General features: G+C 37.7%; 1 protein-coding gene across 4 annotated transcripts in view; it reads left to right on the forward strand.

The window, feature by feature from the left end:
• Positions 1 to 23,856, forward strand: part of Prdm5 (PR/SET domain 5) — a 212,912-nt gene that overhangs the window by 167,870 nt on the left and 21,186 nt on the right. For 3 of the 4 annotated variants that reach the window (XM_074041653.1, XM_074041654.1, XM_074041656.1), the window contains one exon: positions 22,314 to 22,418. In XM_074041653.1, the coding sequence (XP_073897754.1) occupies positions 22,314 to 22,418 (105 nt within the window). Of the gene's footprint in view, positions 1 to 5,180; positions 5,292 to 22,313; positions 22,419 to 23,856 lie in introns of all 4 variants that reach the window. The other variant, XM_074041652.1, reaches the window with a different exon arrangement.

Consider the following 23,856-nt stretch of genomic DNA (forward strand, 5'->3'; position numbering starts at 1 on the left):
AGTAGAATGCAGCAAAAGTGATACTCTATCAGAGGCTGGGCCAATAAGGAGCTACTTTTTCTTGGGTCTTATGGGAACAACTGCCATGTTATCGGGTCTTTAAGTAACACGGAGGGTCCAAACAGGCCTCCATATCACTGCCACATCAGACTGCTAGCCATTTGAGAATGCCATTTCAGACTGTAGCGTAGCTGAGCCTGCAGATGACTTCACAGCAGCCACTGACAGCAACTGTGAGAGACACCAAGCCAGGACTATTGCACAGCCCGTCAACCCACAAGATAGGAGATAGTAAGTTACTTAGTTCATTAAACAAGTAAAGAAGACAGCAACAATAAACATCAAATTGTAAGCAAAATAATAGTGTATTCTGGGGTAGTTTGTCATGCAGTAACAGATAACTGGAACACACTGTTGAAAAAGCACATTTTTACTTACATGATATGTGTCTGTGTTTCAAAGTGATTCACATTTTTGGATGGAGTGTTAAAGTCAGCACTTTCTAAATGTTCCTCAGTAGAAGACTGCAGTTGGATCACAATATCCCCATTTGCCAATAGGAGATGTAGTTCATTATTGGGAAAGTATGCTTTTTATATATTGTTTAAAAAAGTAATACTAAGAAGGATGGTGCAGTGGCTCATGCCAGTAATCCCAGCTACTTGTGAGTATTTTGGTTCAAGACCAGCCTGAGAAAAAAGTTAGCAAGACTCCATCTCAATAAGTAAACCATGCATGGTGATACAGATCTTTAATTTCAGCTACACAGGCATAGGTAGGAACATTGTGGTCTGAGACTGCCTAGGTAAAAAGTGTATGACTCTATCTGAAAAATAACATGAAGCAAAGAGGGCTAGAAGTGTGGCTCGAGTAGTGAGGCCCTGAGTTCAAACCCTCGTAGGATAGATAGATAGATAGGCAGGCATATATTAGTCTATAAAAGGCTTCAGATATCCAGAAATGTATGAACCTTAAGTTTCTTACCATACTTAAATATCATTTAATCCATTGATCCAAAGTGAAATGGCAAATTTGTTTCTATAGTACCAAAATTTATATAAGTTAAATTCTGAGTTTTCCTTGATTTTATTTGCTTAATATGTAGTATGAATATTATTGGGGTACACAGTGTGGCATTCCCATATTTCCACACATGCTGCAGAGCTCTCTGAATAGTAATTGGTTTGGAATCAGCTGGCTGATGCTCACTCAGATGGTCCCTAGACAAGTCTTCGAGCTCCAACCTTCTTCTTTGGCACATTGCTCCTTAAGATAGCACATTGCAATGGAAAGAAAGCAAAGTGATGTCAGTCGGGCATAAGATAAAAACCTGTCTCATTTGTAAACAAAACAAGAGGAATTAGATTATTTGCAAACTCCAGTACTTTATTCTAATTATCCTAATGAAAGTTCATCTTACGATTGCCCCATTCTTCATTGCCAAGGCCAGGAGGTTGTGATCACTGGCTGCCCTCCTACATCCCCAGGTGCAGGGTAATTCATTTATTCTGCACCTGTTTACTAAGCCTACTATGTGCCAGGACTGTGTTAGGCATTAGATGTGCATGGTTGAATATGTAAAGCAAAATGCCTGGGAGTTTCAGGTAACTTCATATTAAGGGATCATGGAGTATATCATATAGAGAATATAAGGGCAAAAAGAGGCTTGTGGGGTAAACTGAGGTTAGATAAAGGGTCTTTGAATGCTAGAGGAAAACCTAGAAGATCAGTGGCATCAGTTTGGGCCTTCTCAGGTCCTGCTGAATCCTTTCATTTTGGCTGTTCACTGGTCAGTATCAACTTCACGATCAACACTAGTTTGGCTCAAATCATAGAAATCACTTTCTTCTCTGGAAATCCTCAGTGTTCAGTGATCCAGTGGATTCTCCTCAGACTGCTGGTAATTTTTGTTTGTCTTGCCTCTGTAGTTCGGCAGCTATGTGGCAACGATACAAGAAAATACTTGCAGGCATCCCATCTTTAGAGAAACTATAGAGTCTTTTCCTAGACTCCTCATGGTGTATCCCCTTTTCTCCCACAATGTCAGCACCTGTGCCCACAGTCAAAAGTTTCTGTTTTATCTTCACCCTCCAGATTTCAGAAGAGACCAGGAATTTTAAGTAAATAACATCATATCCCCAGTTGGGTACAGCAAGAATGGGCACACTATTTTAACTGAGGTTATTGGTAGAGCTTATAGGCTTATGAGCATTTGAACATATGAGTATTGAAAACTGTAGATAGCATTTCATTTGAAGGGATTATTTGTGGAGCATTTAGTGAACTGATATATATTGCTGTTATTTTGAACAGTAGGAGTAAAATCGGATCCTTTTGTTGTAAGTTGGAAATATTTATGATGACACATGGTCTTTGATTATCTCACATAATTTCTTCACAATTAAAAGCAAAAGAGTTTGTCTTAGGGAACTTTGTGATGGTTTCTGTTTAGCTTTGCTTAACAATGACTTCAAACAGTCATTGTAAACATAGAGAACTCCTGATTAAAGAAACTTTTCTTTGACCAATGTGGTATGTTTTCAGTTGTAACTCCTTTAAGATTTTGATGAGCACACAGTTAGTCTCAGTTTGCTAACTCCATTTTAATGACTCAGCTTCTATGTCATATTTGAAGGAGGAAACAATTGGAGCAAGACAAGGAGCATGATGGGAATATCCCAAGGGTGTAGAAATGCATATGGATTCCCCTCCCCTGCAGGGGAGGAGGGTACAGGCCAGGAAAGGTGTCAGGTAACCGAAGAGAGTTTAGTCTTCAGGGGTAAAAAACCTCACTGGAGACATCTACGTGAAATGAAAAGAAAATGACTGAGCAGCTGAGATTCTCCAAAAGAAAAGTAAGGAGCAGGAGCCAAGGAAGTTGAAAGAGAACCAGCAGGAAAGAGGTGGCACAAAAGCCAAGGGAAGAAAGTGTTTTCCCATCTCTATAGAAAGTCACATGCTATTTCTTAAGCTTGGGGTTCTATGATATGTACAACCATATTAAAGGTTCTGAGAAGTCCAGCAGTAGAGGCATTGTTTGTTTAACTAGCATTTGCCCAGCAATTACAGCATTGTATGTGTGTGTGACTAAAAGCTTGCTAGGACTAACGTTTTACAAAACACAATTTAAGAAATGCTGAGCTAATCCATCCCATGTGTGGCTGTACAACAAAAATCATGTGCCTCAGCCACTAAACATAAAACCAAGCAAACCAAACTAACCCTACAATAGCTCCTCATCACACACACACACACACACACACACACACACACACACACACACACCAGGGTATGGAACCATTACTGGGAGTGTTGTAGGAGGTAGGACATAAATTAATTGCATGCTGTATGCAAGGACATGAGGCTGTACTTCACGGCTGGTGAGAAAGCCAGTGTCGGAGAGCTCCAGGTGCATGTTCAGGAGAACAGGAGTATAGCGTGCTGTGGCTAGGCAGGATGGCAAGACCACGAGGAATTTTCTGTGTTGAGACAGGACTTTAGGATTGATTCTGTAGGTAATAAGTTTACTAGACAGATTTTTATTGGTTCCCAATGAGGGAATGAAGTAATAAGCAAAATCTGAGGACTCCTCTGCTTACTAGAATTACAAGTCTATGAAATGAAGACATATGTTTAGGCTGTTCTATCCCTTAAACTGACTTTTCTTTTTATTTTTATATCACATTATTTTTTTCACATTACTAAAATGGTGTTGCAGGTTGAGAGTAATAAAATTAAGACTCCATTTTAGTTATTAATCCTGTAAGAACAAGATTATATGTTAGTCAGTTTACTGTCACTGCACCAAAATACCTTAGGTAAGCAACTTAAAGGTGAAACAACTTATTTTGGCTTATGGTTTCAGATGCTTCTTGGCCCCATCACTTTGGGACCATCACTTGGGCCCATGGAGAGGCAAAACATCACGGTGGGGAATACTTGATGGAGCAAAGCTGCTTATTAAGGTAGCCAGGATACAAAGAGAGACAGAGAAGAGGGGCAAGGGTCCCAGTTTTTCCCTTCAAGGGCATGTCCTGAATGATTCCCACTAGGCACCATTTCTCAAAGGTCCCACCACCTCCAGTTACACACAGGCTGGCAACTATGCCTTCAAAACATTGCCTTTGGAGTTTTCAGATTGGAACCATAGCAGGGCACAGAACTTTTAAATTTTTCTTCATAGCTTGTGACTTATTTTTAGTGCAGTTTTGAGGCATGGACTATAATGGCTAGAAAGTATGCAAGAGAGCAGCTAATCCAACCCTTTCATTTAAAAATGAGATAATTCAAGGGAAAATATGTTAATGACTTGGTGAAGCTAGTATATCAGGAAAATTTCTCTCTCTTTCTGAGTTCTTTTTTATGACATTATCATCCTTGAAATGAAGGTAGACTGACTAATTAAGTCAGAGTGGGCATACTATATCATTTTCTAGTTGTTTTCGTATTTTGGATTTTAGGACTATTTCATGTAAAGTTGTTACCTCTTTTAAAAATTTTTGTTTCTATGAATTGACCTGCTGTATTACTTTGCATTTTGCTACCTCAGAGGCTAAAGTTATTTGCAAGCAATACGTCTCTTGAAATTATTGAGAATAAAGATAAATTCTATTTTAATAGAATTGTTTTTGTGACAGTTCTGGGGTTTCAACTTAGGGCCTTGTGCTTTCTATGACTTGAACCATGCCCCAAACCTTGTTTTGCTCTTTAGTTATTTTTCAGAAAGGGCCTCAAGCTTTTTGCCCTGGGCCAACCTCAGACTGCATTCCTTCTACTTGTGTCAACAGTTTAGCTGGGATTATAGTGGTGTACCACCACTCCCAACCTGGACAGAATTCTTAGAACTGATACTTGTTATTACTATTGTAACTTATCTATCTTTACTCTCAAGAATGGAGAACTTCTAAATAGATCTTTGTTAATGTGGAAAGGATGAAGTTTCTAAAAATATAAATAATGCTATTACTTAATATTAGATGTAAGCAAGTACATTTTAGAATAAATGAAGAGCTACTTTTGAGCATTATATACATTGAGAAAAGTACTTACGTATCTGTTGTCTAATTAGGAAATCTTCCCAGTAAGTCATATGAACTATATAATATACTCAGTCTTAAGAATAAAAAAATAAAGCCTAATGCCAGGCACTTTGGCTCACAGCTGTAATCCTAACTACTCAGGAGGTGAAAATCAGGAGGATCCTGGTTCATGACCAGTCTGAGCAAAATTTATCAAGACCCCATCTCAGTCAGCAAAAAACTGGGCCTGATGGTGCACACCTGTTATCCCAGGTACGTGGGAAGCATAAATACTAGGATTCTGGTCCAGGCTGGCCTGAGCTTAAAAGCAAAGACTCTATTCAAAAATAACTAAACTACAAAGGGTTGTGGGGGTGGGCGTGGCTTAAGTGGTAGAGTACCTGCCTGGCAAGCACAAAGCCCTGGGTTCAAACACCAAGCCTACTAAAAACAGAGCAAACAAAAAAGGTCATGAAGGCTCTGACCTAACCGTTGGATTAATCCATTGATCTTTTCATAACTTGTCACCCTGTACTGTCACCACCTGTTGAATATTGTACTGCACTGACCTGCACAGGTGTTACTGTCGCCTTTACACACTAATGGAACTACAAGGCTTAGGTGACTGCTCAGTGCTCCACAGGAATTCATTACGAATCTCTTGAACTGACCATACAGCATAATGTCAATATTCAATTGTAAGTCAGTGATGTTTTAGGATGGGTCCCTCTGTGAGTCGCATGGTTCCTGCTAAGGAAATTCCAGGAGCTCCTTATCCAGTCTGAACCTGTCTTTGTAAGGACCAGGCAGCATGCTGTCAGAGAACAGCTTTATCTCCCTGCCTCAGGCAGCCCTGTTGGTAATAATTACTATAGTTGTTTCAAGGATGTGTATCAAACTCCTTTGGGAAGTTAGTGTATCATCAAAGAATATATGTAGAGCAGTTTTCAGATTTAGCTAAAATACAGCTCTATAAATATTTAGCATTTAGGCTGATTGCTGCTTTACCACCATTATTTTATCTTTAGATTTTAATAATATACTTCAGATTTAAAAGGAAAGTATATGCTGTCTGAAATTTTTGAAGAGAGTTTTTCTTTGTTTTTTAAGAAAAGTAATATACAATTAATTTTTTAAAGAAATGAAGCTATTATTCTTTAAAAAGTATTACAAGTTTTAATATCATTTTCTTTCTGAAAAAGAATTTCATGCTTATTTAGCATTCTCTTCATAGAGTTCTAATTACTTAAGTATCGTAAGCATTTGAACTAGGCCAGATACTGTGCTCCCGTCTGTAACCCTAGGTACTTGGAAGGCAGAGATAGGAGGCTCATGGTCCTTGGGTGATCCAGGTAAAAGCAGGAGAACCTATCTGAAAAGTAACTAGAACAAAAGGGCTGGAGGCACGGCTCAAAGGCAAGGCCCTGAGTGCAAACCCCCAATACAACAAAAAAGAAAAAATATCTTGAAATAAAGAACTATTTATATAAAGCCCCATTAATGGATTTGAAGAAAAAATGCTACTCTGAGATTCATATGTAATTTTCTTTCTTTGTGAAGTTACCTAGTTATATTTTCACAACTTGTATATTTTTTAATTCAGAATTACATTATTCATAGGCTTGTTATAATAATAAACAGACGAAAGCCAGCTGTACATCAGACAAAGGACTGATAACCAGAACATACAGGGAACTTAAAAAACTAAACTCTCCCAAAATCAATGAACCAATAAAGAAATGGGCAACTGAACTAAACAGAACTTTCTCAAAGGAAGAAATTCAAATGACCAAAAAACACATGAAAAAATGCTCACCATCTCTGGCCATAAAGGAAGTGCAAGTCAAAACCACACTAAGATTCCACCTCACCCCTGTTAGAATAGCCATCATCAAAAACACCACCAACAACAGGTGTTGGTGAGGATGTGGGAAAAAAGGAACTCTCGTACACTTCTGGTGAGAATGCAAGCTAGTGCAACCACTCTGGAAAAAAATTTGGAGACTTCTTAAAAATCTAAACATAGATCTGCCATATGATCCAGCAGTCCCACTCCTGGAGATATACCCAAAGGAAAGCAACACAGGTTACTCCAGAGGCACCTGCACACCCATGTTTATTGCAGCACTATTCACAATAGCCAAGTTATGGAAACAGCCAAAATGCCCCACCACTTGTACACAATGGAATTCTACTTAGCCATGAAGAAGAATGAAATCTTATCATTCACAAGTAAATGCATGGAACTGGAGAACATCATTCTGAGCATGGTCAGCCAGTCTCAGAAGACCAAAAATCATATGTTCTCCCTCATATGCGGACTTTAGGGCTAATATAGCAATGTTGTAGGACTTGGGTCACACACTAAGGGGAGAGCACATACGGGAGGTGAGGGGATAGGTAAGAAACCGAAAACATGAAAGTTTTTGATGTCCCCACTGCAGAAGAGGTAATACAGAGGTCCATATGAAAAGGGAATCAGGAACTAGTGAAAAGGTCAGGTAGAGATGAATCAACTTGGGTTGAAACATATTTGTGCATGGAAGCAATGCTAGGAATCTCTCTGTATAGCTATCCTTATCTCAACTAGCAGAAACGCTTTGTCTCTCTTATTATTGCTTCTGTCTTCTCTTCAACAAAATTGGAGAAAAGGGCAGAACAAGTTCTGCCTGGAAGCGAGGGGATTTGGGAGAGAGGGGGACAGGGAGCAGCGGGGAGCAATGGCCCAAACAATGTATGCACATGTGAGTAAATGAATAAAAATTTTTTTTAAAAAGCAGATTAATTTAACACATGCAATACCCTTATTGAGGTCTTATTATGTGCTAAGCATTAAGATAACCAAACTCCTAAGATATAGGTATAATATCCCATGTTATGAGCAAGGGAAGTGAGGCTTAGGAAGTGAGTAACTTGTCCAGAGTCACATGACTAGAAATGAGCAGCAGCAAGATTGGCAATTAGATCTCATTATCTATAAAGAGCTTATTTTTATTACTGTGTATATAGCCACCATGATGTCCTAAGGTACTGTGCTCCGCAGTGTATGAACCAGTCTTTCAGACCTGGTGTCAAATTCCAATTCAGTTCAGTAATAGCTCATTGCTGCTTCAGTATCTCTTGGATCCACTGATGGCCCCCCCATACATGGTCCTCAGAGTTCATGCTATAAGGTTTCTTCCTGGAGAGCACTGTGACTGCCATAGAGAGCTCCTCATAGGAAATTATTTAGTTGTGACCCCCTTCTTGCATCTTCCTTTCACTTGCCCTTTATAATATTTTCTGTAAAATATTGTTAACATGTTGAAAGCACTGCTAAGGGATATTTCAGGTTCCTTGCAGTCCATTATGTAAGTGAGATTTTGATGTAGAGAGATTTACTCTCCACATATCTAAATCCCTCATATTGTAGTTTCTCAGCAGCTTTGGAAATCAAAACAGCATTTTTGGAAGTAAGAGTTTTGGATCTTTGAAGCTGGCTGTGGTTGGAATAATATTTTTCAGGAAGATAACTGGGCTAGCAGTGACTCCTAGTAGGTCCCCAAAGTCAGAGGTTAGGTCCTATGATTAATCACCTTTGAAGACCTCTTGGGCTTCTCAGTCATGTACCTCCTTCTTAGGGTGGTTGTGGAGTTTTTTTAAAATGCTTTTTGTTTTTTTGTTTTCTTTCTTTTTTTAAATTATTCATTTATTCACATGTGCATACATTGTTTGAGTCATTTCTCTCCCCTGCCTCCTGCTTCCACCCTTTTTAAATGCTTTGATTTTGGTGTTTCTACATATCTAGTGAAATTCTTGAAGAAAACAAACACCTTAATGGTTGGGGTCATTTATTTGGGTTTCAGTTTAAATTACAGTTATGGATATTTCCTTTTGTTCTGTGAAGTAGGCATTATTCTTTAATATCCTTGTTTTTACTTGAAAAGAAGCACTTAGTACTCTAAGTACATGAATGTCATTTATTATTAACTGACTCAAGCCATATTCACACAGAGGTAATATCTGGTTGCCCTGAGAAACAGGGGACTCTGGTTGTGTCCTTCTCCATGTTAGTGACCTAATCCTGTGCACAGTACCAATCACATTTCATTACCGAGAAAGATCACCTCTGGCTGGGATCCCAGAGCCAAACCTTTTAAGGAGGCTTCAGTTCCACTCTTTCTGAGGAGTACTTTAACATGTTGCCTAGAAAATTGTACTTTTTCCATTAGTTCTTTTCTTACTTTCATTTCTAATTATAAGTCACATTTGTTTATCATACATTTGGATATTTTCCAGGCAAATCACATTCTCTTGTGTATATTTTTTTATTTAGTGTATATCCCCATTATTGTATATCTGCAATGTGAATGTCACCCTTTTTTATAAACTTAGTTCTTCTCTAAGAACATCTGGAGGCCGGATGTGATGACGTACCTGTAATCCCAGCTACTCAGGAGGAAGAGATGAGGAGGATTGTGGTTCAAGGCCAGCCTGGACAAAAACGTTAGTGAGACCCCAACTCAACCAATAGTCAGGTGTGATGGTTTGGGTCTGTAATCCCACCTAGGTGGGAGTCATAGGCAGGAGGATTGCAGTCTAAGTCTGTCTCTGGGCAAAAATGTGAGACTCTTATCTGGAAAACAACTAAAGCAAAAAGGCTAGAGGTATGGCTCAAGTGGTAGACCACCTGCCTAGCAAGTGGGAGGCCCTGAGTTCAAACCCCAGTACCACCAAAAACGTAAAAGAATACTAAATATAAATATTAAAAGTTTAATGCCATGCATCTAGTAATTTTCCAGGCAAGTTATTGGGAGGTTAGATCTTGCTTGCTGGGAAAACAAAAGGTAAGAATTTGTTCAAAATAAATCAGTGTACCAAGTTCCATGATGTCATATCCTTGGGAAAATGAAAGCAGACATTAACTTACAAAAGAAATTGGTGTTTTATTTTATGGATTTTTGAGTACTGTGGAAAGAATAGAAAGAATATGTGTGTATGTGTGTGGTGTGTGTGTGTTGTGTGTGTGTGTGTATAAAATTTAGTTTCCTCCATCATGGTATGTTCAAGGTTGTAAATGGAGATAATGGGAGCCAGAGTTGAGAACAATTTCCAGACACACTTTCTTCACCAAATGTTGTTTTTTTATACTATAAAAACATATCAGACAGATGGGTTGTTTTCCTAAGGTTTTTCTTTCCTTACATAAAACTCTGCTGTGCAGTGATTATGGTGGTCTGTTGCTGTGTCCTTGATGCTGGATGAGTAGGATAGATTCTGGATTTGAGATTTGGTGTTCTGGAAATCACCAAGCAGGAGGAGTGGGGCCTGCAAAGACTCTGGAGACTTGTCTGAAGCCTTTCACCACAGGGCTAGTGGTTGAGCTGGGGCAGATTGTGAATGGCATAAAACATTCCTCTAAGAGTCAGTTGTTGCCATGATGGAAAACTGGTGATACTTTTCTGCTTCAGACCAAAGTAGCAGACATTTGAGACATCCTGAAGCTTTAGAACTACCCTTGAGGGTCTCTGAGAAAATGGCTACCCAGAACTATAGCCTATGTCAGTAAACATGACTCAAGTCCCAAACATCAAGTCTGGATCCTAGTCTACATCTCAGCAGCATATTGGTGGGGCAGTTCTGGAGTTGCATTTAAGTCACACCTGTATAATGGTCTTGCATATCTGTTTATATACTCACTTACATACACACACACACACATATCCACACCTTTCTTGGTTGCTATTTCTTCTGTTCAGTGAATGATTGTACTTAGTTCACTGTGGATGTTTAAATTCACATTTTGCTGGAATGAGAGGTATCTGTCTGCTTTGGATTGGTTGTTTATTGGTTTGTAGAGGCAATAGAGAGAAGGGATGAAAATTAACATGTGTTTTTAAACATGTAAGCAGAAAACCACATCACTGCCAAAAAAATAACATTCCACCTAGAATATAGTCTTTAACATGCGGGATAGTTTATCACCAAGTAATATATGACTCAGTGACTGAATTTTGAATTTTTAAAATATTAAATTCTATTTCTGTTTCCCCATTGGCAAGACATGAATGAGTTCTCCAACATCTGTTCTGTTAAGAGTCTTTGCCAGTTCTGGGGCTGCTGCATGCTAAATGTCTTCCTTTTCATGCAATACTATGTACAAAGTCCCCATGGCCTAATTCCCCTACTCACCTGCCCCAATTTGGTATCTGGAGACAGCCAGTGTATGACCTTCCATTCTTGTCTGCAGTGAGATCTTTTGCAGTTTGGCTGTGTGCTTTATTTGAGAGAAGGGAATCATGTGCGCTCACTAAATTCTGAGTTTTTGAGCTTCGTGGTGGCTTAGTTCCTTTATGTACAAAACAATTGTGTTAACTGAATCTTCTTCCAAGTGTATTATTTGTGTTGACTTAACTTTGAGGATACCTGGCCATTAGTAGAAAAACATCAGAACTGCAATTATGAAAGGAGATAGAATAGATTACTTGAGGGGTATGCCAGCAGTTTTCTTACATGTTAGCATTCTCTTTGAAGGTCTGGTATACCCAAACCAAGCAACAAATATATAAGACCAATACAAAAGAAAATCATTCCTGTGTGCAAAGGAATGGTACAAAATTAAAAGCTGTCATTGCATGAAGGTCTCTATGTCTTAGAGTTTAGTAAAAACAAATTGGCTAAATTTAGTCTTTTCTTTTACCTAATATATTCTGTGAGGATGAGTTGAACAATTTCGAATAGTCTGTAAGGTTCATACCAAGCTCTGTTAAAATATTCTTCCTTAAAACAAAAGAAACAAAAAAACACCTTCTTGTGGGGAAACACATTTTATTTGGCCCAAGCCAAAGCTTGACACTTCTCTCTGAAGTGCTGCTGTGCTCACTGACTCTATCCTCCCTTCTCCCCTGCACCTCCAGCACTGGGACTGTGCCAGCTGAGATATAAAGCCACCCTTCCCAATGGGGGTAGTCTGCCTAGGGGAAAAGGCTAACTGAAAATCTTATCAATACTTTTCTTGGTGACTGAGTTCCTTCTGCCAGTGGCATTATAGACTGTGACTGTTTTTACCTGGACTGAGAGATTGGAGCATAGGGTTAGGGAGATTGTGCTAGCAGATATCTTTAGTAGTCACCCTATCATGTGACAGCTGGGTGAGTTTATAGGGATGATGCATACAGTCCCTAGCTGGTATCTAACTGGGTTTTTACAATAGGCTGTTATTCTTGACTTCACATGATGCTGTTTAATACAGAAGCTGTCCTGGCAGTAGCTTACTGTAACCATAACTCTCCTGGTTTGTTCCAAACTGAGGAGTTTCTCAGAGTATAGGACTGTCGGGCCTACATGCTGCCAGACTAGTCCTTGCGGATAGGGATGCTTAGTCACACTTGTCATGGTTCTTGAACTAAATTGATGAGAGTTCTCTTCTTAAGGAGCACACAGAACCCCAAACAGCCTTTAGCAGTAAAAAGGCACATCTGCCTGTTTTTTTAGTTACTGATTACTGTTGATGATAGTTGGTCATCTTATTTTGGAGGTAGGAATGGTACATTGCAAAGGTGTGGCGTCTACACTTGTCTAGTGGATTCTGTGAAGTATCATCAGAGATGGCACAAAGTTTCCACAGTCACTGATTGGTGAAGAAAATTGAGCTCAAATTTGTTCACAGGCAAAACAAACAAGCAAAAATATGGGCAGCCAAAAAGGACAAAAACAGTGAAAATACTAACCTTCTAAACTTAAAAATGTTCTGTAGTTGCCTTTGGATTTACAAATTTTACTCAAATTTGTAAAATAAAATTTTCTCCATTTATTAGAATAATCCTATTGGGTTATCTTTTTCTTCTTTTCTTTTTCCTTTTAGATGGACTGTTTTCAAAACATATTAGGACTTTTGAACAAAATCAAATCTAGCCAGATCTCTGCCAGGATAGCTCTGGAATCCTCACCTGTGCAAATAGACAGGCTGTTTTTTCAGCATTTTTGAGGCTTGAAAGGGGCAGACTTATGCTACTAGCTCCCTGCCATCTGTACAGTATGTTGACTCAGAGATGTAATTTACATTGATACGATTTCCTCTGACTTCTGCCTGCTCCTTGATCGGTTCATTGCACCTGTTGACATGAACTTGGCTGCAGGGAATACCCTGTTGGCCATGGGTGAATTAGCTGCATGTGTGATAGCACCTTTCTGCTGTGTTATTATTATTTTCAAAATTGTGTAATAGAATAAGTATGTTATTTCTTTAGAATTGGTTATCCCTTTTTTAAGGCTTTGCATTTACATAATGTCTTTCTCCTATAACCTTTTAACAACTTTATGGTTTTATTCAAAGATGGATTACACTTGCCACCATCACATATGTCAGAGGCATACTTGTTATTTTTGGAAGTAAGCAACTTGAATTAATTCAGTCCTCTGTGGGGTTGGTTGAATATTCCTTTTGATGTAAGAGTTTGTGACTGTTAAGTTCTTATTTCACATCAGTCTTTGTGCCCTTACATGATGACCCCCAAATTGTGTAGCATGAAAAGCCTGGTGGTTGATGGACAAGTGCACTTTGACTTCATCTCCTTCATCTGCCATGTCTTTTTTTTTTGCATATTTTTGTCCTCTTCTTGAGGATAAGGACCATACCTTAAACATTTTCGTGCTTCTTATGTTTCTTCATACAAAATCTTGCTCAGTACTCAATGGAAACTTTAGCTGATGAGTTTACATCAGCTAATCATGACATTTATCTTACTTGCTTTCAGATCCTTTGTAAATAGGTTTTGGAACTCTTAAATTAATTGACATGTAAATTTAAAGTCCAAGTTCATATATAGGAAAGGCCTTTTTTAGAGGAAGTGGTTAATATTTTTCTGCCTAAGTTTGCCTTTGGTGCTACATGGACAAAGAAAAAAGTTTGTCAGGATGCCCCATTAGTATAGTAAGCACCTGAAACATACATTAAAAAAACTATTTTAAATGTCTAAGACTTTGATTTCCACTAGCAAAATGTTACCATAAAATAAGCAAATGATAAACACAAGAGAACAGGGCAAACAGCAACCTGTATTCCTATGACTCTCAATAATTTATTATTTCCATAGTTTATTTCCATTCTGTTACTTGAAATTCAAGTATTTTTGTCTTGAAACTACATCAGCCTGTCTGTGTGTGTAGATATGTTTTTTTTATCATATTCATTTCCCATATATTCCTTTCTATGTTTTCCTTATAATTTGCATTTATATTAAAAGTTTGAGTCATAATTTTAAGATGTTGAGCATAACTTTTCCTTACGATAAAATTTTCCATTATCCATATGATTAGTGTTTTGAAATATTCATGAAAACAAATCTAGACAGCATTTGTGCAGAGAGAGAAGATTCTCCTTAGTTAATTTTAGTAATAACGCTCAAACACCATTCTTTTTCTTCCATACTAAAGGCATTTTTTACAAAGTATAAGTCCTGTACTGTTCTCAGAATTCTCATGAGCAAATATATTTTCAGCTTCCTTTATAACTTGCTTCATGTGTATAAGAAAATATTGCTGTCCACAATAACACTCCTAGTTTTGGAGCTGGGGTTCTTAAATTGTGTTGTGTATTATCCTTTTTAATAGCTAGTCATACACTTGGAATTTTTTGTCATTGTCATAAGGCTATGATTCAATCTGAGCAGAAATGTTCTTTGTCATTAGAATAAAGACATGAGAATACTGCATGACAATTATGAAGATATGAACAGTTGAATGGTTTCGCCCCTAACTAATAGAGCCTTAAGGATGCGGGAAAAAAAGAACCCTCTTACACTGCTGGTGAGAATGTAAACTAGTACAACCACTCTGGAAACAAATTTGGAGGCTACTTAAAAAGCTAAATATTGATCTACCATTTGATCCAGCAATACCACTCTTGGGGATATACCCAAAAGACTGTGACACAGGTTACTCCAGAGGCACCTGCACACCCATGTTTATTGCAGCACTATTCACAATAGCCAAGTTATGGAAACAGCCAAGATGCCCCACTACTGACAAATGGATTAAGAAAATGTGGTATCTATACACAATGGAATTTTATGCAGCCATGAAGAAGAACGAAATGTTACCATTCGCTGGTAAATGGATGGAATTGGAGAACATCATTCTGAGTGAGGTTAGCCTGGCCCAAAAGACCAAAAATCATATGTTCTCCCTCATATGTGGACATTAGATCAAGGGTAAACACAACAAGGGGATTGGACTTTGAGCACATGATAAAAGCGAGAGCACACAAGGGAGGGGTGAGGATAGGTAAGACACCTAAAAAACTAGCTAGCATTTGTTGCCCTTAACGCAGAGAAACTAAAGCAGATACCTTAAAAGCAACTGAGGCCAATAGGAAAAGGGGATCATGAACTAGAGAAAAGGTTAGATCAAAAAGAATTAACCTAGAAGGTAACACCCACGCACAGGAAATCAATGTGAGTCAATGCCCTGTATAGCTATCCTTATCTCAACCAGCAAAAACCCTTGTTCCTTCCTATTATTGCTTATACTCTCTCTTCAACAAAATTAGAGATAAGGGCAAAATAGTTTCTGCCTGGTAGTGAGGGGGTGGGGGGGAGAAGGAGGGGCTGGGAGGTAAGAGAGGGGGTGGGATGGGGGGAGAAATGACCCAAACATTGTATGCACATATAAATAAAATAAAAATTAAAAAAAAAAAGATAGGATCTTCATGAAGTCACATACAGATAGTTCAGAGGGAGGACCATTTCGTACTTGGTTAATGCTGTGACTCAACAAGTTCTCCATGGGCCCATGTTCCTCAAATATAACCTGCTGTCCTAAGCTCCTCACAGGCTCAGCAAATTGCTATGGCCCTTCAAGTAACACCTCCTTACATGAGCTGCATCTGCAGGTATGAGAAATCTCTCCAGAATCCCCCAAAGACTTACCTTCCCTCCAGAATCACAATCATGTTTCATGCTTCAATCCAAACCGTTCACTGTAAGAGTGGGATTGCCATCACTTGCTTAGCTCATCAGTTCCCAAACAAATTAGAAATTAGAATCACCAGGGATACTTAAAAATGCCCAAGCCCAGGCTGCACCTTGACTGTGAAGTCACCATCTGAAGGGGCGTAGAGCCAGCACATGCATCAGCATCTTTTAAGTCTCTTCTGATGATTCCAATGTGTAGGCAAGTATCCAGGCAAGATTTAGCCTGATCAAGGGTCATCTCTTGGCTAGGCTGGGGAGCATCCTCTTCTTCCAAGGTACCTAATCCCCCAGTAGAATCAGGGTTCTGCCCATCGGTACAGAAAATGGGCAGGGGCAGCCAGCAGTCATGCCAGACAGTGGGCTAGAGTCAGACACCTTATTTTGAGTTCTGCCCTGTGCACCCAATTGTGTACTCTTATGCATATTTTTAAATTAATATTTCTTCATCTGTAAAGTGAGACTAACCATAGCAAATTTGCAGCATTACTTAACAATTAAACAGGAAAAAAAGTCTTTAAAAATGTCAAGCACTTTACCAGTTAGCACAAAGCAAGCAGTCCAACTGCAAATATAGCAGTGATGGTGGTAGAAGAGTACAAGTAACAGTAGGAAGAGGAAAGTAGAGGTTGTTACTGTCACTTGCTTCTGTTATCATTATTATGATTCCAGTGGTTACCGTAAAGTATAGTGGAAAAGATCGTAAGTTCTCACCTGTTCTTGCACATTACACAGTAGGTGCACCTTGGGAGCTTTTAAAGGGCCAGTGCCTAGCCCTGTCCAAATCAGTTGAATTGGGCTTTCTGGGTGTGGGGCCTCAGGCAGTAGTGTTTATTAAAAAAGATTACCATGTGACCTGAATGTACAGGCCAGGTTGAAATCCATTGTGCTAGAAAGGTAGGGTGAAGGAGATGTTTAGTTTGGTCAGTTTTCTTTTACTATTCCACATGGACTTTTTTGAGTCATGCCTGTAGCCCCACACAAGAAGGTTTTGAGCTAGTGTGGATGATTCTTTGCTTGTTTTATGAAAGTGATAGAATTTTGTGGCTGCCCAATCATTTTACTTCCACACATTATTCTGTGAGCGCTAAGAGAGGATTAATTAAGATGGGACCAGGTGCCTCCTTGTTTCTATTTAAAGACTGTGCAACACTTTAATATAAAAATTAGGTTTTGTTTACTGTGCTTATTTTTAGTTTTCTATATGTGAATTACACAATTCATTCTCCTAGTTTATAGAAAGTATGTTTTCTGTTAGCTACAATGCAAAACCAATTATGGGTATGTTATATGGAAACCTGCTTTAAATATTCCTCCTAGCTTCGAAGGCTTCCCCAAGAGTTATAATTTTTAGGCTCATTGTTTACTATTTCATGGGTATGTTTTGTCATATGTTGAAAGATCACACCAGTTATAAAAATAAGGCAGTGACTAAAAAGCCACAAAAGCTATAAACATCTGTAAAAGTTTCCTAGGCAAGGCCACTTGTTAGAGGGAAACTTAGTGCACATTGATTATGTGCAGCTGGTGGCACACACACTTTCAGAAACTGGACCATTAAGAGAAGCTGTTAGATATATGGCATGTTGTCCTGTGGGCTGTATATTTGTCCCCTTAGCTGTATGTAACAGGAACCTGTGGGGCCACACTGGCAAACTTGCCTCTAAATCTCATCTCCAATGGTGTTGCAGATTTGAAGTTTTATATTACCAGTAGTCACAAAGCCAGTCTCACTAAAGACAATGGAGGAATCTGAAAATAACGTGGGTTTCACAGTCACTGCCACACCAAGGGGCAAAGGTCAAGGTTAACCTCTGATCACTAATCAGAGCCACTGCAGGTTGTTACCTGTGTCTCCCTTTTTATTCTTAGAGGACCTGTCATATAAAGTACTATGTGAGGCCCAGTCATACAACTATCTACATATACAAGATATCAGGCTCCCCTTCTTCCAGACATGGGTGAACACCCTAAGCATGCTGACTAGGGGAGAGAGGAACTGGGATTTGGAAATCTGCTGCTCACTGGGCTGCAGTTTTGTGGCTAACAATAGGCCCATCACCAGAGCCCTGAGCAGTCTCTGAGCAGCTGAGATGGTTTCATGTTTATAAAATCCATCTTCTTGATATCCAAAATGGTTCCCCTAAGTAGAGAAAAACATGGCCTCAGAAAAAGAGGGAAGGCTATGTTTTAAGTTTTAGAATAACATGAAAGAAGTTTTTTAAAGAATATCTTTTAACTTACTAGAAGGAAATTTCAAACCTACAGAAACATAGAAAAGAAATGAATCTCCCTGTATCCTTAACCAAGTCAAATACATACTCTTTTTCATGCACAACATCTTTACTCCCTCAGGCATAAAACTTGAATTTTTATATGTGAAATTAAAATATTTAATTAAAGGTATTAAGTATAATTTTGATAAAAGTATCCTTCATATATGGCTATTGTAGAATTTGTTTTCCTAAGTAATAATAAAATTGAATCATGGGCAACCTCTAGTATTCAAAATATGGCTCACAAACCAGTAGCTGCTCGCAAATTCTTTGTTTCTGATATGCGACAAGTAAAGAAATGGTGAGGAACGTTTAGAACATCATAACATTTTGATGGTGCCATGATAATTTTTCCATTTATTCATTTTTTTAATATTTCATGAAAGTCTCACTCAGCACCAGACTGTGAAAAACATATTTCAGTACAAACAGTTTGAGAAGCATTGTCTATACAATGGTTCTGTGACTTTGTCCTCCCTGCAGGAGACTTTTATAAATGTCTGTAGGAGATATTTTTGATTGTCACAAAAGGTATGGGGCGTAAAGTCAGGAAGAGTGTGCTGCTGATGTCCGTTCGGTGTAGAGAACAGTCTCTACAACAAAGAATTATCTGTCCCTGTTTCAGTGGTGTCCAAGTTGAGAAAACCTACACTTGACCTCAGCGCAGACTTTAGGCTGCTCTGTGCCTTGTCTGAGGAAGGTTTGACAAATGAGCCTTGCCACAGTATAGGCTGGAAAGAGCCTCAAGCTGGTGACATTCAATCTTTCTTACATTTAGATACTCCATGTTCCGTATTGAAAATAAGTAAGACTTTTTTTATGTATAAATTTAAAATTTTTAAATATTTTCATTTAGAAATTTCATACCTAAGAAAGCTACAGCAAGTCCATGCTTCATGAATTTTTAAGATTTTCTTTTAAATTTAGAAATAAGAAATGATCATCTAGCAAATGCCATCATTTTTCTGAACTGTAATAGGATAAATATGTATAGCTATAGATTACTTGAAAAATAATCAAATGAAATTAATTTAGAACAAAGGATAGCCTTTATATCATAACCTGATTGTGTGTGTGTGTATGTGTGTGTGTGTGTGTGTGTGTGTGTGTGTGTGAGAGAGAGAGAGAGAGAGAGAGAGAGAGAATGAGAAAGAGAGAGAGTGAGAGAGATTGAGACAGGCACAGACTCACTTCCATATCTGATTCTCCTTGGTGAATTTCTTCTCTAAATCATATTTGATACCCAAGTTGCCCAAGTGGAAGTTATTTCATTAAGTGCAGACACTGTAGCTCTGTTACAGCTTTGAGCAAGACAAGTAGAGAAAAGGCATGTATACTCTCATGAGGTAACAGAAAAGCTAGTGTTTTGTTCATAAGTTGAACCCTATATCAACAAACCTGTGATTGTCATAGCCATGAAATTATCACTGCCATGAGAGAACGTTTATTAAGCATCCTTCTGTGATTTTCTGATACTTTTACCTTGACCTTTACTACCAGGGAAAGAGCTTATTTGTTATATATTTCTGTTTTTGTTTGTGGTTTAATGTTAATAGTAACCAGGGGAAATCTTTGAATTATATACCTATTGCATATTAATAAACCACCAACAGTCCATGCATGGACTCACTAAACTAAGGAAGCCTGTAATAAATTTATTTTTCAGAGGACTTCACACTCAGACACATTCATGATTCATCAAAAATATATCTTTGTTTCCTCAGACCCCTCTTAAGTTATGTTGAGATGTATTAACTAAGTTTATGTTGGCAGAAAATCCCATAATATTTAAAGCTGCTATTCTTTTGTATGGAAGGACATTAACAGCACAAATGATTTTTATTATCCATACTCCTAGGTGCCGAATTTATAGAGCCCTATAAATTCTGCCATTTGAGTGAATTCTGCCAAATTTTTTTATTCATTTAGTCATATGTGCATACATTGTTTGAGCCATCTCTCCCCCCTTTTCTTAGGGCCAAATCCCAGGGACATTCTGGCTTCAAATGATTCTAGGTAGAGAAGAGAAAGAATGTTCCTATTTCACATGTTAGTTTATAGCAGTATTTCATTTTCTATTTATCTTGGTTTTTTTAAATTTCCAAGAACATAATATAGTGTCCCCAACTTAATGATTGTTTGACCTTGTAATAGTAAAAAAGTTATATGCATTCAACAGAAACATTACTTTAAAGTCTGGATTTTAGTCTTTTTCTGGACTAACCATGTGCTGTAGGTAGGATACGCTACCTCAGTGCTGCCAGAGTGGCAGTAAGCAGCAACTTCCTGTGGCTGCAGTCACCACATGATCGCAAGGGCAAGCAACCAACACTCCATGGTATATTGTGTTGTTGAACTCTGATATATGGTAGACTAGCTGCATTAAATACATTTTTAAGTTATGAAACTTAAGATGAGTTTTTGGAAATGTAGTCCCATAGTAAGTTGATGAGTACTTGTAGTTTTAAATTTGGATACTTTCATGTATCTAATGAGAGTCTCAATGTGTAACATAAAGGATTACAAGAATGCACTGGATATTGGAGTGAAATGGTTTATTAATTTTGTAGGCCTATTTGGCCATTCCTAGAAAAGTTAGAAATTCAATCCCCTACTTTTAGATATTTATCGCTTAGAAAATTGCCCTTACCTATGTTGACTTGTCATGTGCAAAATTATTCACAGCAACATTATTTATAAGGAAGAAAAATTGGGAAAAGCTTAACTGTCCATCACTGGACATATCTATTGGATGAAGTACTGTGTGGCATTAAGAATGAGTGAGTAGGAGCTATACACGTGTTCACAAAATTAAAACAGGAACAAGAAGCTCATAAAGATAATGTTGAGAAAAATGCAGTATATTTCAAATAAACACAAAAACACATACAGTTTTATAATCATTTTGTATCTTTGGAAGGCAAAATAATACTGTATCTTGCTGAGGCATCCTTCAGACACATGTGGTAAAAGTAAAGAGAAAAATCAAAGGAAAGATAAACTGCATTCGTTAGAGTCCTTTCCCTGTGAAAATGAATGGGAAAGTGCATGGATCAGCAGATCCAGCTGCATTGGGAGTGTTTGACGCCTTCAGCTAGCTGGTGGGCATGAGTATGTCTGTCTAATTATTTACACACTGTTTTGTAAGTCTGAATAAATTTTGCATTTTTAATAGCAAACAAATATAATGAATTAACATAAAATGAAAATAAACATGTATTTATATTGCCTCAATCTATAAAAGTGTTCATTACAATATTTTTGAAGGTATATTTGAAAAATATTCTCATTGCAAGCTTCCTTGCACTAAGTATTGAATAGAATAGTAATATTTATTTCACAATTCAGTGTAAACTAAAAAGATGTCGATAGCTTAAGTTTCCAGTGTCAAAGATGGCTAAGGGAATTTGATCATTTTGCACCTTCATTTTGAGATACATCTTTTCCTTAAGAGTTTGACTAACAATAAATTACCTATTTTTGAAAATTAATTTTGATTTTTAAAAGAGCATCTAACCAAGAAAAACATGTTGGTAAATAGAAATGAAAATACAGAAATTGAAGTTGAGCAGTAACTTTTTAAACTTGCTTCCAAACTTCTTTTGAAATTCTGGTTCTTAAGATTTCATTCCCAGGAATGCCTCTGACTCAGTAAACTATTTGCATAATATAGCTTAGGGGTCCTCAACTTTCTTAGTTAATGATGGCTTTACTATCCCGGTAAATTTTTATGGCACTCTTAGGGCAAAAGAAATAACTAAGAGTCTGGTTAAATAGATGACAGCACCAACCCAGAGACCACCTCTGCAAAGATGGTGACATCATTGAAAGAAATGCATCACAGTCCTATACACCCAATGAGAACTACTTTTAGCTAGTGGTTTCCAGTTGTTGATTATTGCTGTTTCCATTGAAATTTTAAAATAGTTGCTGTCACCCATGTGAATTAGCTGCAGCACCCTGTAGACCTTGATTAAACTGTGTTCCACCCCAACACTCACCTTAACAAGGAGGATTCTTCATGTACTTACTCACTCACATTCTTTGTGGTCTCTTCTTATGACCTGCAGGAGAAGCCATACAAGTGCTCAGAGTGCAGCAAGGCCTTCAGCCAGAAGCGGGGCCTTGATGAACACAAGAGGACTCATACTGGCGAAAAGCCTTTTCAGTGTGATGTAAGTTTGATTCTTTTTTCTTTCCCTAGTTTCCTTCAATAACCGAAGGAGTAAGTGTTTGCGTGTGCATCGCTATGCTTATTCTGTCGTCTGTTCAGTCCGTATCTGTTAATGCCTTGTGCTTTTTATAGCTTTTTATCGCATAATCCATGTAATCACATTGTAGTCATTGTACTCATAGTTGTTTACAGGCAAACAAACTCTGATTTTCTTGAAGACATTCCTACACTATTTTAATGCCATGGAGTTGTTCTTCCATGTGTAAATTCATAATGATTTAAGACAGCTTTTAGTTTAATGACAGTTAAACTAAAGATTTGGCTAGTTGCAATATTATTTATTTTGTCAAATCCAAACAGAGAATTCCCAATATATATATAAACTCCTTTATGTTAAATAATGTTTTATTTAGATTTTCTTCTTAAAAATTTGTATCAAAATGGAATTATTTGAGATAGCTGTTTATATTATTTTTGAAAGGAGAAAATACTAGTTAGTAATTTTAATCTGAGCATTGACTAATTTAGGGGAAAAAGTGCTTTCTCAACCAGTATTATTTTCTTCTGCAAGAGGTTGATAAAAGGTTAGTTCGAGAAGAATTAATTTAGAAGGTAACACACATGTACAGGAAAGCAATGCAAGTCAACTCCCTGTATGGCTATCCTTATCTCAACTAGCAAAAACCCTTGTTTCTTCCTATTATTGCTTATACTCTCTCTTCAACAAAATCAGAGATAAGGGCAAAATAGTTTCTGCCTGGTAGTGAGGAGGGTAGGGGGCAGGGGGAAGGGAGGAGAAATGAAACAAACATTGTATGCACATATGAATAAAAGAAAAAAAAAGAGGTTGATAATGGCAGAATTGACATAGGTTTTACAGAAAGCAGTAGTATACTTATTTTGGACACATACATATAAAAACATGTTAATGTAGCTCAGTGGAATAAGAAACATTAAAGTGTAATGTGTGAAACAGTACAGATTCTCTGTACTGAAAGAAATTCAAGAACTTAGTTCCCTCCATGTGATCCAATGGATAAAGTATGGGGCGATCAGTCCCTATGAAAGGAAACTCACAAACGCTTTTCCTTATGTGAAGCTTTGTTGGTAAGGCTAATGCAACAATATACTCCAAGTGGGCCAGTGCATAAAAGTACCTTTATCAACAGTGTACTTCTTTAAGGAAAGAGCCATTTGTAGAGAAAGAACTGTATGCCTCAGCTCTATTCTGAACTGTAGCTATGATCCTAGCTTAATAATTTCAATTAGTTTAACTCCTTCCTGCTTTTGTTGGAAACATTTTCATAAAGGCAGAGTCCAATTAAATGATTCAATTGCATATGTGGGCAAAAATAACTGACATGAACCTGAAATTGTGTCTTAGTGCTATATGGATATCTGTGCTAAATTATTTTTATTGAATATTTCCTTAGGTAAAT

Source organism: Castor canadensis, chromosome 9 (genome assembly GCF_047511655.1).
Source record: "Castor canadensis chromosome 9, mCasCan1.hap1v2, whole genome shotgun sequence".
NCBI lineage: Eukaryota > Metazoa > Chordata > Mammalia > Rodentia > Castoridae > Castor > Castor canadensis.